Here is a 12,323-nt window from a genome sequence, read left to right on the forward strand (position 1 = left end):
CAGTTCTCCAACTAATAGCTGTGTGAACTGGATATATCCCTTCTTCATTCTAGGTCTTGGGTTTCTCATCTGCAAATGGTGGGGACTGGAACAAATAATCTTTGAAATCATTCCAGCTTTAAAATTCTGCATTTAATATAACTGCTTGTAATTTTTGTTATCAACATTCGCACCTCGCAATATTTTAAAACTCTGGCAACTAGTCACGGGGCTTACAGCCTTATAGGGAAGAAAGGTCCAAAGACTACAGGGTTCTGACGGGTGGAGACTGACATCCAAAACTCCAAGCTGGAAGGACTCGTGTTGGGACATGCATCCATTTTGGGGACTGGCAGTGGGGAGCCAGTTTGCAGAAATGTGACTGGTGTGTGCAGGGTCCACTCTGTACCACGGCTGACCACTCCCCTGACCTCTCTAGCAAGAGACTCTCACCAACAGCGATATTAAATCAAACACTACACATCTGTATATACACCCACCTATCATCCACAGACCAGAGCACTGGGCAAAGAGACTGAGGTACAAACATAAAGAACAGCTATTGGTAGATATATTCGATCACTATCTGCCATTTCTCAGAATAATCATTTGTAAGTTTGAGAAATATCCTATGATTAATGAGATTCATTGCCAAAACAAATCAGCAAAGCATGTCTCTGCTAGAAAATGCAGTTTACATAATATGCTAGTTCTCAACTGAAAGGGTAGTTTTTCAACACTATGCTTGTCAGTCAATGATTTGGAACTTGGAATCTATTCTTCCCATGTAAACAATGACACAAATGCTGATTAAGTCCCTGGGCATTTCACAAAATAGATAACTTCTGAGAACTGAGTTAAATTTGAGAATCCTAACTATTCATGACTCTGATTCTGTCTATAAAAAGCTGCTTTCAGAGTTCCAGCTAGGACGGTAGCAAAACGTTTCCCCATGGCACAGACTGCAGGGGTGATGGGGGAAGGTGGGAAGAGCTTGGTAACTAAATGAACTCGTTTTTAAACTGTAAATGGGGTTAGAATTAGCTATTGAGCTCTTAAAACTTCAGAAGCCTGGATCCCACCCTACACCTACTGCTTCAGAATCTCCGGAGAGAGACCCATGTTAGTCTTTGCGTAAAGCTCAATAGGGGGTCCTAACAGCCATCCCTAGTTAAAAACAAGTGAGCTAGACTAAGATTTAAAGCAATACATGGTGTTAAACAGTTGAAGAAACATGTTACATTAGTCAGACTAACTGAACTAACAAGATTCTGAACATTCTGGAAACTAGCTGATGAATGTGAGTTCTCGGTCACACAATTCACAAATACACTTAGAAACTCTTATGATATTCTCCTCTCTATTCCACATACTAGGTGGATTGCTGGTCCTCTCCTGTGGGATAAGAGAAGGCAGAGAAAAACATGCATCCTCCTTGCACATCCACCTGAGGCAGTAAAAGGGTAAAAGGACTCCATGAAGGGTCAGATTGCAGGACAAGGGCTGTAGCAGTCTGACCTTGATGTAGTGGTTGATCCTTTCCACTGAGGTGAAGCGAGCTTCTGTCTCGGATGCCAGTCTGACAGTAAACTGGAACAGCCCTGTTAACTGATCAGGGAAAGCAAAAATACAAGAGAGAGTTCATTATCAGTACATGCCAGGCCAACGCTAGAAAAGCTCCTTCAGCTAGGGGACCACAACTCAATCATAAGAATGAACTGGGCACATGCAGAAGCTGATTTTAGGAAATGAGTCATTCACTGAACATGTAAGACAATGTCTACTACCACCTAATCATCTATAATTCTCAGCGAATGCAACTAGCATCATGGTACTGCCAACATTAACTTTCCGTATCCAAAGGCTTTCCATCTGTCTTTACATTTCTAGGAACACACAAGTGTAACTAAGCAACTCCTGGCTTCGTACTTGTATTTGCACCTGCTGTGGCAGCCACAACAAGTGGAGATATATATCAATCTGTGAGCAACTAGTGAGAATGCTTCTAGAAAAGTCAACTATGAGAAATAAGGCTGGGCAAAAAGTGCTTGTAGAGCCCCTGTGCACCTCAGACTGAGAATGCTGAAACACAGTATATGTGACATGTGTTTTTGCCCATCCAATAATCAAGTAAGTCTGCACAATGTGAACAGACATCTTAGTGAATCTGTGAAGATACATATCTCTTCTTGGTTCTCCTGTGACTACTTATTTATCTTTCCAACATGGAACAATGTCAGCCATATACAAGAGAAGAGAGGACAGTATAATAAACTCCCATGTGCCAAACATCCATTTAAAAAATTATCAACTCATAGACAATATTGTTGCATCTCTACACCCCACCCTTCTGTATTATTTGGAAGCAAATCCCAAATATCATTTCATCCACTAACATTCTAGCTTTTATCTCTCTAAAATATAAAATTCTTTAAAAACACAATGCCATTATCCAATACCATGATGGCATCTAAAAACATTAATAATAATTCCTTAACATCTTCAAATACCTAACCAGAGCTCAAGTTCCCAGTTTTCTCTGAGCTATTTAAAGACCTTAAACCATGCCTAGGGACCAGAGGGTAACAGTGTTGGGAAAAGCAGGACCCTGAAAATAAGATGCATATAAGAAGCATACTGAAGATATAGTATTTCTTAGAAGACTAGGAAGAGGCCAAAGATGACAGGGTGGTGAATACAGAAACCTACAATTAAGAAACTATTTTCAAAATCATGACTCATGAAGAAAATAGCACCTGTTTCTTAAACACATGCAACAGACAAATTCCCTAACTCCTGTATACCATTCCTACCTCTCTCCCGTCCCCCTGCCCCAGCTGAGTTCAGGTGGTTACCATCAAAGCAGACCAGGAGAAGCTCTAGGAGTCAAAGGTGAAACAGTGGTTTAGGGCAGAGGCCCGCACCATGCCTCCTCTAGGCCACTATATGAAGGACTCCAAGGAGCAAAGGTGATGCCCCCATCCCAGAGACTGACCTGGACAGCGTAAGAGATGGCCAGCCCTGCATAGGCTGGGGAAATCTGGCCGTGCATGAGAACGACCATCAGCCCGGTGGTGGAGATCAGGGCGATGCTGATGAGGTCCAGCCGCACGGCAAGCCACCGCATTGCGCATGTGAACAAGAAGAAAGGACTCTGGTTGTTATCCAGTAGCTCCTGGTACCTGTGAGGAACACAGAACAACTTATAGGTCACACACCCCTGGTCACAGAGGACGTCAAAGCTCCAGTAAATATGGACAGAGGGCTAATATTTAAGTACTTCCTGTTTGTCACTGGGAGAATGATATGAAAACTTAAAAGAATGCAGAGTATTCCAGGGGTTTTCTAGTCGTACGCTTTCAAAGAAACATACTAAAGATGTTAGGGAACAATATCTACTTTAACAGCATAGGGAAAGCATGAGGGGAAGGAGACCAAATCAAGAGGCTGTGCTAAACTTTAGAAAAATGTCTTAGGTCAGGGGTCATTTTCTCAAACAAAGAGAGGTGACAAAGGCAAACTGCAGAAATGGCCCAAGGCCAGGAAAAAGAAACCCTCAGACTAAATAAAGTGGAAATTGTTGACACACCACCTTGGGCAGCATGGTACCTGTTTCCCAAGGCCATAAGCAAAGAACCAGGAGCCAAACCATAGCAAAAAAGATGGAGACAACCTCTGCCACTGGAGGGGGACACTACTGTCATTAGAGAGCAGGGCAGACCCCACCTGAAGGTTCGGGCGCCACACACAGCTAGGATGCCAGGGCAGGAAGTCTTGCCCAGCAAAAGTGCTCCGCTTTAAAATTACAATCACTTTCCCTCCTTACACTAAGATATGTGCTCTTTAGAGAAAATTTAGAAAATCAATAGAGAGGAAGATGCGAAAGTCCCATAATCTTACCAGCTAAAACCAGAGTTAAAGTTCTGCGGCAATTCCTCCCAGCATTTTTTTTCAATGCGCTTACATGTATGTGTGGACGTATCATGGTATGTTTTAATTTTTTCCACTATTTTAAAGTTAGGATTATTTTTTCTGGGTTCTTTAACCTAACCTTTCTAGTCTAGATTTTCTCTTTAAAATTCATTACTTAATGTTTGGAAGAGACGATACATGCACAGGACAGAGTACTTAAAAGCTACAAAAGTTTTTACCATGAAAAGTCCGTCTTTCTCCTGCCCATCCTCCAGCTACTAGTTCCCCTCTCCAGTGGCAACTAGTAGTTTCCCGTGTATCCTTTCAGAGATACGCTAAATGTCATATGTGCAAACACACACTAGGAAGGTAGAATAGCATACACACACACACACACCTGTACCTTGCTCTTTCACTAATATATCTTGGAAACCATTCTATTACCAGTACCTACAGAGCTGCCTCATTCTTTTTAAGGGCCATATAATATTCCACTCTATGAGTATATCACAGTCTGTTTAATCAGTCCTCTACTGAAGGACATTTAAGTTAGCTCCAATCAATCTCTTGTTAATACAAATCTCCACAATGATGGTCGAGGTCAGCGGTTCTCAACCTATGAGTCGCGATCCCTTTGGAGGTCAAATGACCCTTTCACAGGGGTCGCCTAAGACCATCGGAAAACAAAAAGATATTTACATTATGATTTATAACAGTAGCAAAATTACAGTTATAGAGTAGCCACAAAAATAATTTTATGGTTGGGGGTCACCACAACATGAGGAACTGTATGTATTAAGGGGTCGCAGCATTAGGAAGGTTGAGAACCGCTGGGTCTAGGTACATAAATTTCTCATATAAACAGTACTTAACAACTAAATAAAATGCTGCTCTAATGTCAATGGCTATCTTTTACTATTCCAAAACAAAAGCAAAACTCCATCAAATCTGGCCATTCAGGACCAAAAGCCAACAGACTTACAAACCTGTGGTTTTTGTCTTCTCATTTGTTCAGAAGGAAGTTCCACTAAGCAAGTGAATTTTAATCTGAGACCAGTAAATCACTAATACCCCCTTCTGACCTTGAAAGGCCTCCTGGACTCTGATTACATTCACAGATGGTGTCTCCCCTTTGAGCCCTCTGGCACCCTCAGCACCAACCTGTGTAGAAACTCCTGTCCTTTGTTGTAGGCATGGATGGTGGGAAGGCCCTGTATGCTGGATGTGATGTGGGAGAGGAAAGGTGACTGTGTGATATTGTCCAGACGCTTCAGCTCTCGAATCAGGACCCTGGAGAGAGAACGAGTTCTGTGTCAGAGGGCAGACTAGCAACTCTGGCTCCATCCTCTGCCCTAGAAGACCTGAACCCTTCCTCTTTACCTGGACACAATGTGCAGAACTGCAAAGACGATGCCGAGGGGTCCCACTGCCACCAGGAACCATGGGAAAACTCCTGCGATCATTCCAACACAGAAGAACACCAGGATGACGTTTTGGATGAACATCTCAGCCTGGAACGGCAGGCGTACATCGACTGGGGAAACCATAAAGGAACAAGTGTCAGGCTGTGGGGATCCACAAACAGGGAACACGAAACTGAAAATTTAAAAAAAACAAAAAGAGGTTCCCCAAAATCGCTATCTGAAATTTGTGTGTTGCCTTTTAAACAATCTGAGCAAAAAAGATCTAGAAAACTGGTTGCTCTAACTTTCCTCTCCCAAGAAAATTTAACTATTCTATCTTCCTTGTACTCTCTTTTTTGGTTCAACCGCTTTTAAACATTCCCCCATATTTAGCAGGTAATATACGCTTGCTGTAAAATGTTTGGAAAATAAATATGCAAAAAAGAAAATACACATCATCTTTATTCTTATGAAAACCAACGAACTGCTGCTAACCTTTAAGAAATTTTTCATCATGGGAAGTTTTAAACATATACAAAAGTCAAAAGAGTATATAGATCCTCCAACAGTTGTCAGCATTTTCTTCATCTCCTTTTTGGCGGTCTCCTCCCCTACCTTTTTCTTTGGAAGGGAAGGGCTGAAGTATTTTCATGCAAATCCCAGACATGTTGATGGCACTGATTTTTTTCTTTCAGTCTTTTCTCCATTTGTGCGTGTGTGAGCATGTGTGTTTAGCAGAGATGGTATCATGTTGTACGTCAGTTCCGTGTATCAGTGATAGTTTTGAGCCCTTGTTACCTCTGGCCGTGGCTTTACACTGCTTATCAACATCTAAAACGAACTCCTTCTATGGAGGCAGCACTGTACAGTCAAAACATTAGCTCTGGGGTCAAAAAGCTCTGGGCTCAATTCCAGCTTTGTTATCTAAGAGCTGTGTGATCTTGGGCAAGTTACTAAACTTTTCTAGACATCAGCCTTCTCATATGTTCAGTGAGTGAAACAATACCCCCTCATAGGGCTGCCCGGAGGACTAGGATAAAGCAGGCAGAACACTCAGCACACAGTAAGCCCTCAAAAAATGCCAAGCGGCACTGGTACTATTCTGGGCCTTGAGAGCTTTTTAAGTTCTGGTGCTGGCACAGGATGTGCAGCATCCAGAAAACCTGCCAGAGGTTGTGGGTGTCCAGAAAGCAATGCTATACCCCCAAAGTAAATACAGTAAAACTTTGGATTGCGAGTAACTTGGTTTGCGAGTGTTCCGTAAGACGAGCAAACATTTCGAATACATTTTAACGTGGTAAACGAGTGATGTCTTGCAATACGAGTAGTTTGTTTCTGGAACAAATTATGCTCGCAAACCAAGATGTTACTATATATGTTTTGAAATGTCAGATGCCCCTGTCCAAAGCCTTTGTGCTAACTTAGTCCTCTGCACTTGTTTCCCCAGATCGAATGAAAACTTGGATGAAAGGAGAAATCAACCTAAATATAAGTTACAACCTGGAGAAAAATGCCAAAACTAAAATGTCCTTGGTATGAACACCAACAGCCACTGTGCTCTCAGAATCAGGCTGGACAGGTATGTGTATCTAGTGGGTCATCTAGAAGGACAGCCAGCTCTGGCTTCTGCTTCAGGGCATAAATGAAGCAGTGAGAAATACCTTCATCCATGTCTCTGGAAAACCTGTTGAGAATCCTTCCTGTGGGGGTAGTGTCAAAAAACTTCATAGGGCTTCGAAGAATCCTTCGGAAAAGCTCATCATGGAGCCGGGAGGAGGCTCGCAGCGTGCCCTAAGGAGCAGAGCGCAAAGTGATAAGGGCCCAGGGACACAGGGACTCAGGCAGGCTCAGTTCTTACTCTATAGGTCACACCTCCACAGGGCATCTATTCCCAAAACTGGAGAAGGGCGAATGGCCATGGAGGAAGGAGGTGGGAAAACAGCTAATACGAAAAGGCTGAGGCTAATGGGATACAGGTCATTTCAGCAAGGGCCATCATGATGCAGAGGAGCTGCCCTCCTCAGAATAAACCCGAGAGATGCCCTGCCGAAGCCTGGCCACCACTGCTTACCTTGACAAAGGCCACTCCTCGAACAGCTTTCAGGATCAGCATGACAGCCATGGAGAGGGCATAGACGCTGGCATAGTACTGCATGTGAGGATTGTCCTTCATGCTGCTGCTCACAGAGGTCTTGTTCCCTTGAGTCACTGTGGTGTTCTGTTTGAAGGCAAGGCTCTATGAGGCAAGACTCCTAAGAACTGCCAAGAACCCTTATTCATGGCCATTCTCAGATCAAGGGAGCACGCAGGATAACGACTCTGGGGCCTGGTGTGGCAGGTCCTTCTCTCTTTTCTAATGGACAAGGGCAGACACCCTACAGGTGTGCTCCTGATAAGCCCTACCGCCCGTGAGTTAGTCAGGGAGCAACTATCTTGTGAGGTTATGTTAGGGACTCATCTTTTCCATCCTGGGGGACCCTTGTTCATTGTGCCTTTTCATCGAAAACTAGAGCAGTTTCCTCAAGAATGGCCAGGGGATATGGAGAGATGGCCACACTCTCAGACATAATTTTCCCATTAATGAGCAAGCTTACCCCACTTCCTTCCTTGATCCAGTAACTTAACCACCAGTTGCTGAAGGCGGTACTGCCCACGTTCAGCATGAAAAGGGATATAATGACCAGGAAAGCCAAGGGGCCCCCCGCAGCCTGAATGTAGACACCATACACTGACCAGGGCACTGAACCCTGCCCCTTCTCTTCTGCTTGCACGAGCTGCCCTAGGTAAGAAAAAAAAGAAACACAAACTCAGAAGGAAAAAGCTGCTTTTCCAAAACTAAGTCCCTTATAGAAGAGCAACGTCAAAGAGAGCCTATAGTCTCACAGGGCTCTAGGTTAGAATAATTTCCTCTTTATCAGAAGCATTCATTCATCCATTTTTTTTATTTACTAAATACCTACTATGGACCAGGCCCAGGATGAGGACAGGGAGCAGTAAAGAGGATTAAGACCAGGCCCCTGCCCTTGAGATCTGGCTGAGAACCCTTCCAGAGTCTACTTGGATAGACAGGTAAATAAAACCATAATTACAATAAAATGTGTTCAATGTAATGCCAGAGCTATATGCAGGGCAGCATGGGGACATCCAGGAGGTGTATCTAACCTATTTGGGGGAGCCATGGGGTGGTTAGCAGGGAGGTTTCAGGGAAGACTTTCTGTGTAGTCCATACTACATCTCGAAGGTAAGCCAGAGTCAGCCAGGTGGGGAGACAGTGAGCAGAGGAAGTAACATGAGCACCAGCACAGAGGTGGGGCAACAGCAAGACAGAGTGCAGACAACCAAGTCAGCACGGCTGGAACAGTATGTGTGCCTGCACAGCGGTAAGGGATTGGAGGATAAAGTATCTGAACGTCATCCTTCAGACAAAAACTTCTCAAGAGTATGGCCTGCAGGTGTGTGGAGATGTGACTCCTGGCCCTATTGGGCTAAGATGGGCCTGGGATGGCCAGTCCAGTCACCTCGGGCAGTGAGCAGCCTCTTCCATGCATCATAGTATCCTACACGAATCACGGCATTATTAGAAAACACTGCTTTGAAAATGGGAGGTGGTCACTGAAAGGCTCCATGCAGGAAGGTGAGCTGGTTGGTCTCCCGTTTTCAACTGTCTCTCTCAGCTGTCTGCTCTCAGTTGGCTGCATGGAGGGCGGACAGCTGTGACGCTAGGGATGAGATGATAAAGGCCAGAACCAGGGTCATGGCAACGGGGATGGAGTTTTAGGAGGTAAATTCAGTAGGATATAGTGACTGCTGTAGGAGAAGAGAATAAAGATTCAGGGTAGCTCCTAGGGGCTCCCTGGTGTGGCCAGGTGATTGATGCTGACATGAGCATACAGAGAAAGGCCCTACAGGAAGCCTCCGCCTCTTCATCCCATATGTTTCATTGTCTTGGAACAAGCCACACAGGCCAGGGGCACTTTAATAGTTGTGAGTCTCCAGGTTAGTGGCTCCTGTAAAGAACAAATGTTCCCGAAGGATATCGTTTTTTGATTTTTACTGCCTCTGGCAGGAACTGACAAGCTATCTCAGCCTTCTGTGCCATGTTTGTTTAGTATGTATGAGTAAACTATCTTAAATCATACCTGAATTCAAAATTGCTATATGGTTTTATTAAAAGAAAGAAAAGAGGCAGGAAGTGGGAAATCGGGATGGTCAACTCCTAACACCACATATCTGCTGCAGGCTTCAGAACAAGGAAGTGGCAAACCCAGGGGAGGTCCTCGATTCAAAACCTCAGGTGAGGGAGGTGGTGACACAACAGAAAGCTTTAAAACAGGACTGCGTTCTTTCTGGGGGGCAACCTGACATGCAGCTTAAAATTCGCCAAGGTGAAAACACCTAAACTCTTGTAAATAGCTTTTCTAACTCCCAAGATTTGTTTCAGTTAAGATAAAGGGTTTAAAAAATGGTACCGAGGACTCTGGGTAAGGCAAGTCAACTAGGCAAGAACCTAGCTGTAACGCTTCGCCACAGTTCTGCAGCAGTCTCTGAGGAGCGTGCCTTCCAACAGGGGGCTACTGAGAGCACAGGCATTCTTGGAGCTGGAACACCTTTGCCTTGGCGGGGCACTGACTTGTAAAGAGTGGAGGTGAATCACAGGATGGAAAGGTATACCTCTACCACCATTCAATTTTTCCTTACTCAGGATGACTCAGCCATGACTACCTACCTACACGGGACCCGTACCTTGCACAAGAAGAAATAAGATTAAAGGCCAGTCTTATTGCCTCGGTCTGTTTAAGCAAACAGAAGGTGCCTCTTGGTCTCCCAATATCATACAAGAATTTTGTTATTCCCAGAATATAAGGCCAGATACTCTATAACAGGCCAATGTTATCAAACATCATGAAATAGCACATGGCTTAATTTCTGTTATACTTTAATGACAAAATCTAAAATCTCAAAAAAGGTCATTACCTTCCTCTGGCTTCACTGCTTTTTCCTTCTTTACTGATCCTGTTTTAGGACCTTTGTCTTGTGATTTCTTCTGTGATCCACTGGTTTCCTTTTTTGAATTAATCTAATATTAACAACAACAAAAAATGTCTCCAGTTATGATATGGCCATTCAGACAAATATCCACAGGACATACTAGAGAATCATCTATGAAGCTGCTGCTATTGTGGAAGAGAGACACATCCAACTTTACTCCCAATGAGTAAAAGGGCCCCCTACATTCTTTTCTTGTGTTTCCTCAACTTCTTCAATCTTTGAGATCTGGGTTCCTACCCGGTTATTATTCCACTGACATTAAGCTACCCAAAGTCACTAAAGACCTAACACAGTAGCCTTAATGTTGTTCTCACCCACTCCAACTTGTCCAAAGTTTTAGGGCTGGGGTTACTTCCATTCCTCCCATCTCTGACCCCCACATCATTAAATCAAATCACAGAGCTGATCATTTCTCATGGCTACCACAGGATACCCTTAAACGTCTCGGCCTATTTTGTAAGACATCTATTGTACATTCTGGCCCTAACTTAACTCTGCAAGTTCTTCTCCTAATCCTGTGGCCCTACCCTCATGCTACACTGGCTTTCCTGCCATTCAACACACCACACTGTGATTTCCCACTTCTGTACCTTTGTTCATACTGGTTCTTCACTTGGAATGCCCCTCCCCTTGTCCCAACTCAGTCACAGTTGTCCCCATTTAAACAGGTTCAAATCTTATACCCTGAGGCAACTCAGATTCCTCTAGAATAAAGCTTACCCCTCCCCGGTTCTCCCCGACCCTTTGTTAGTAGTACTGTATTACAGCATGTTACTATAAATGTGACCTGGTGTAAGAGCATAGCATACTGGTCTTCCCCAGGAGCTTGTGAGTCCCCTCAAGGATGGAGATGATGTCTCCCTCATGATTACAGCCCACACAGGGCCTGACACCCAGAACTGCCCATAACAGGGCACAAGTGGACTTAATAAACATTCATCAAATTGAAACTGAGATATTAGGAACTACTTAATGCTCTCCTTTCCAAGTTCCTCTTATATCTTTATATAGGAAATTCTCTTTATAGAGTTTATTACATTTAGCTTAATAGTCAGCCTCATGACCCCAATTTGCTCTCCAACTAGACTTTTAAAATTGACAGTAAAAAAAGTCAGAAAATAATGTAACACATCTGGAACATAAGCTAGGACCCTAAATTGCATATTTACTGCAGTACATCAATAAATGCATTGTCTAAAGAGAAAAGTACCATTTGCTGACTATTTATTAGGAGAAGAACATTACATATTATCTCATTTAATTGATGCAACAACTCTAAGAGGCAGGCGCCATTCCCATTTTTAACAGGAAGAAACTGAAGCTGAGGAAAGTTAAGTGACAAACTGAAAGTATGCTCCTCCACTAAACTCACTGATTCTCAAAGTCTTTTATTCCTTGGACATTTCATATGTTAGCTTCTCTCCCTCTCATTTTCCCTTACAGTGAGGAGGAAATAACCTGAAGAGAACTGAGAGTTATAAGGAGAGGTCATAAACCCAAATCTGGATCAGGGTATCTCTATGGAACTTACTGGTGACACTTGGAATATCTGAGTTATCTCAAAAGGCCGAAAATAATTTGGTCATGAACAGTTATACTGTACCTGAAACCACAGAGGATGACACCCAAAGACTCCCAGAAAAAGGTCCCAATAACTTTTTGCATTTATCCCTCTCATACATCAAAACAAACTAGTAGCAAAGAAGTAGCTTTTGGCCCAGCCTGAGTGCACCCCTAAGACCCAAAGTGACCACCCAAGGTTTGTACGAGAGCAGGTTGGCAAGGAGGAAAAACGGGCGCTTTGGCTAGCTCCAAGTAAGTACGCCCTTGTGTTTGCCTTACTCAAAACTCAGAGTAAAGCCATGAAAAGCTGCCATCTTTCTGTGTTGCTACAGGAGGCAGGGCAGCACAGCAGAAAGAACCCTTTGGAGTCAAAGTGCCCTTGTTAGTGTTAAAAAGAAACAACAGACCCAAAATGGA

General features: G+C 43.6%; 1 protein-coding gene across 7 annotated transcripts in view; it reads right to left on the reverse strand.

The window, feature by feature from the left end:
- Positions 1 to 12,323, reverse strand: part of ABCC5 (ATP binding cassette subfamily C member 5) — a 72,418-nt gene that overhangs the window by 13,179 nt on the left and 46,916 nt on the right. For all 7 annotated transcript variants that reach the window (XM_019668457.1, XM_019668495.1, XM_019668504.1 and 4 more), the window contains 8 exons: positions 10,269 to 10,371; positions 7,889 to 8,073; positions 7,366 to 7,512; positions 6,956 to 7,085; positions 5,272 to 5,425; positions 5,053 to 5,181; positions 2,975 to 3,161; positions 1,498 to 1,587 (listed from right to left, as the gene is read on the reverse strand). In XM_019668457.1, the coding sequence (XP_019524002.1) occupies positions 1,498 to 1,587; positions 2,975 to 3,161; positions 5,053 to 5,181; positions 5,272 to 5,425; positions 6,956 to 7,085; positions 7,366 to 7,512; positions 7,889 to 8,073; positions 10,269 to 10,371 (1,125 nt within the window). The remainder of the gene's footprint in view (positions 1 to 1,497; positions 1,588 to 2,974; positions 3,162 to 5,052; positions 5,182 to 5,271; positions 5,426 to 6,955; positions 7,086 to 7,365; positions 7,513 to 7,888; positions 8,074 to 10,268; positions 10,372 to 12,323) is intronic.

Source organism: Hipposideros armiger, unplaced genomic scaffold (assembly GCF_001890085.2).
Source record: "Hipposideros armiger isolate ML-2016 unplaced genomic scaffold, ASM189008v1 scaffold_14, whole genome shotgun sequence".
NCBI classification, from domain to species: domain Eukaryota; kingdom Metazoa; phylum Chordata; class Mammalia; order Chiroptera; family Hipposideridae; genus Hipposideros; species Hipposideros armiger.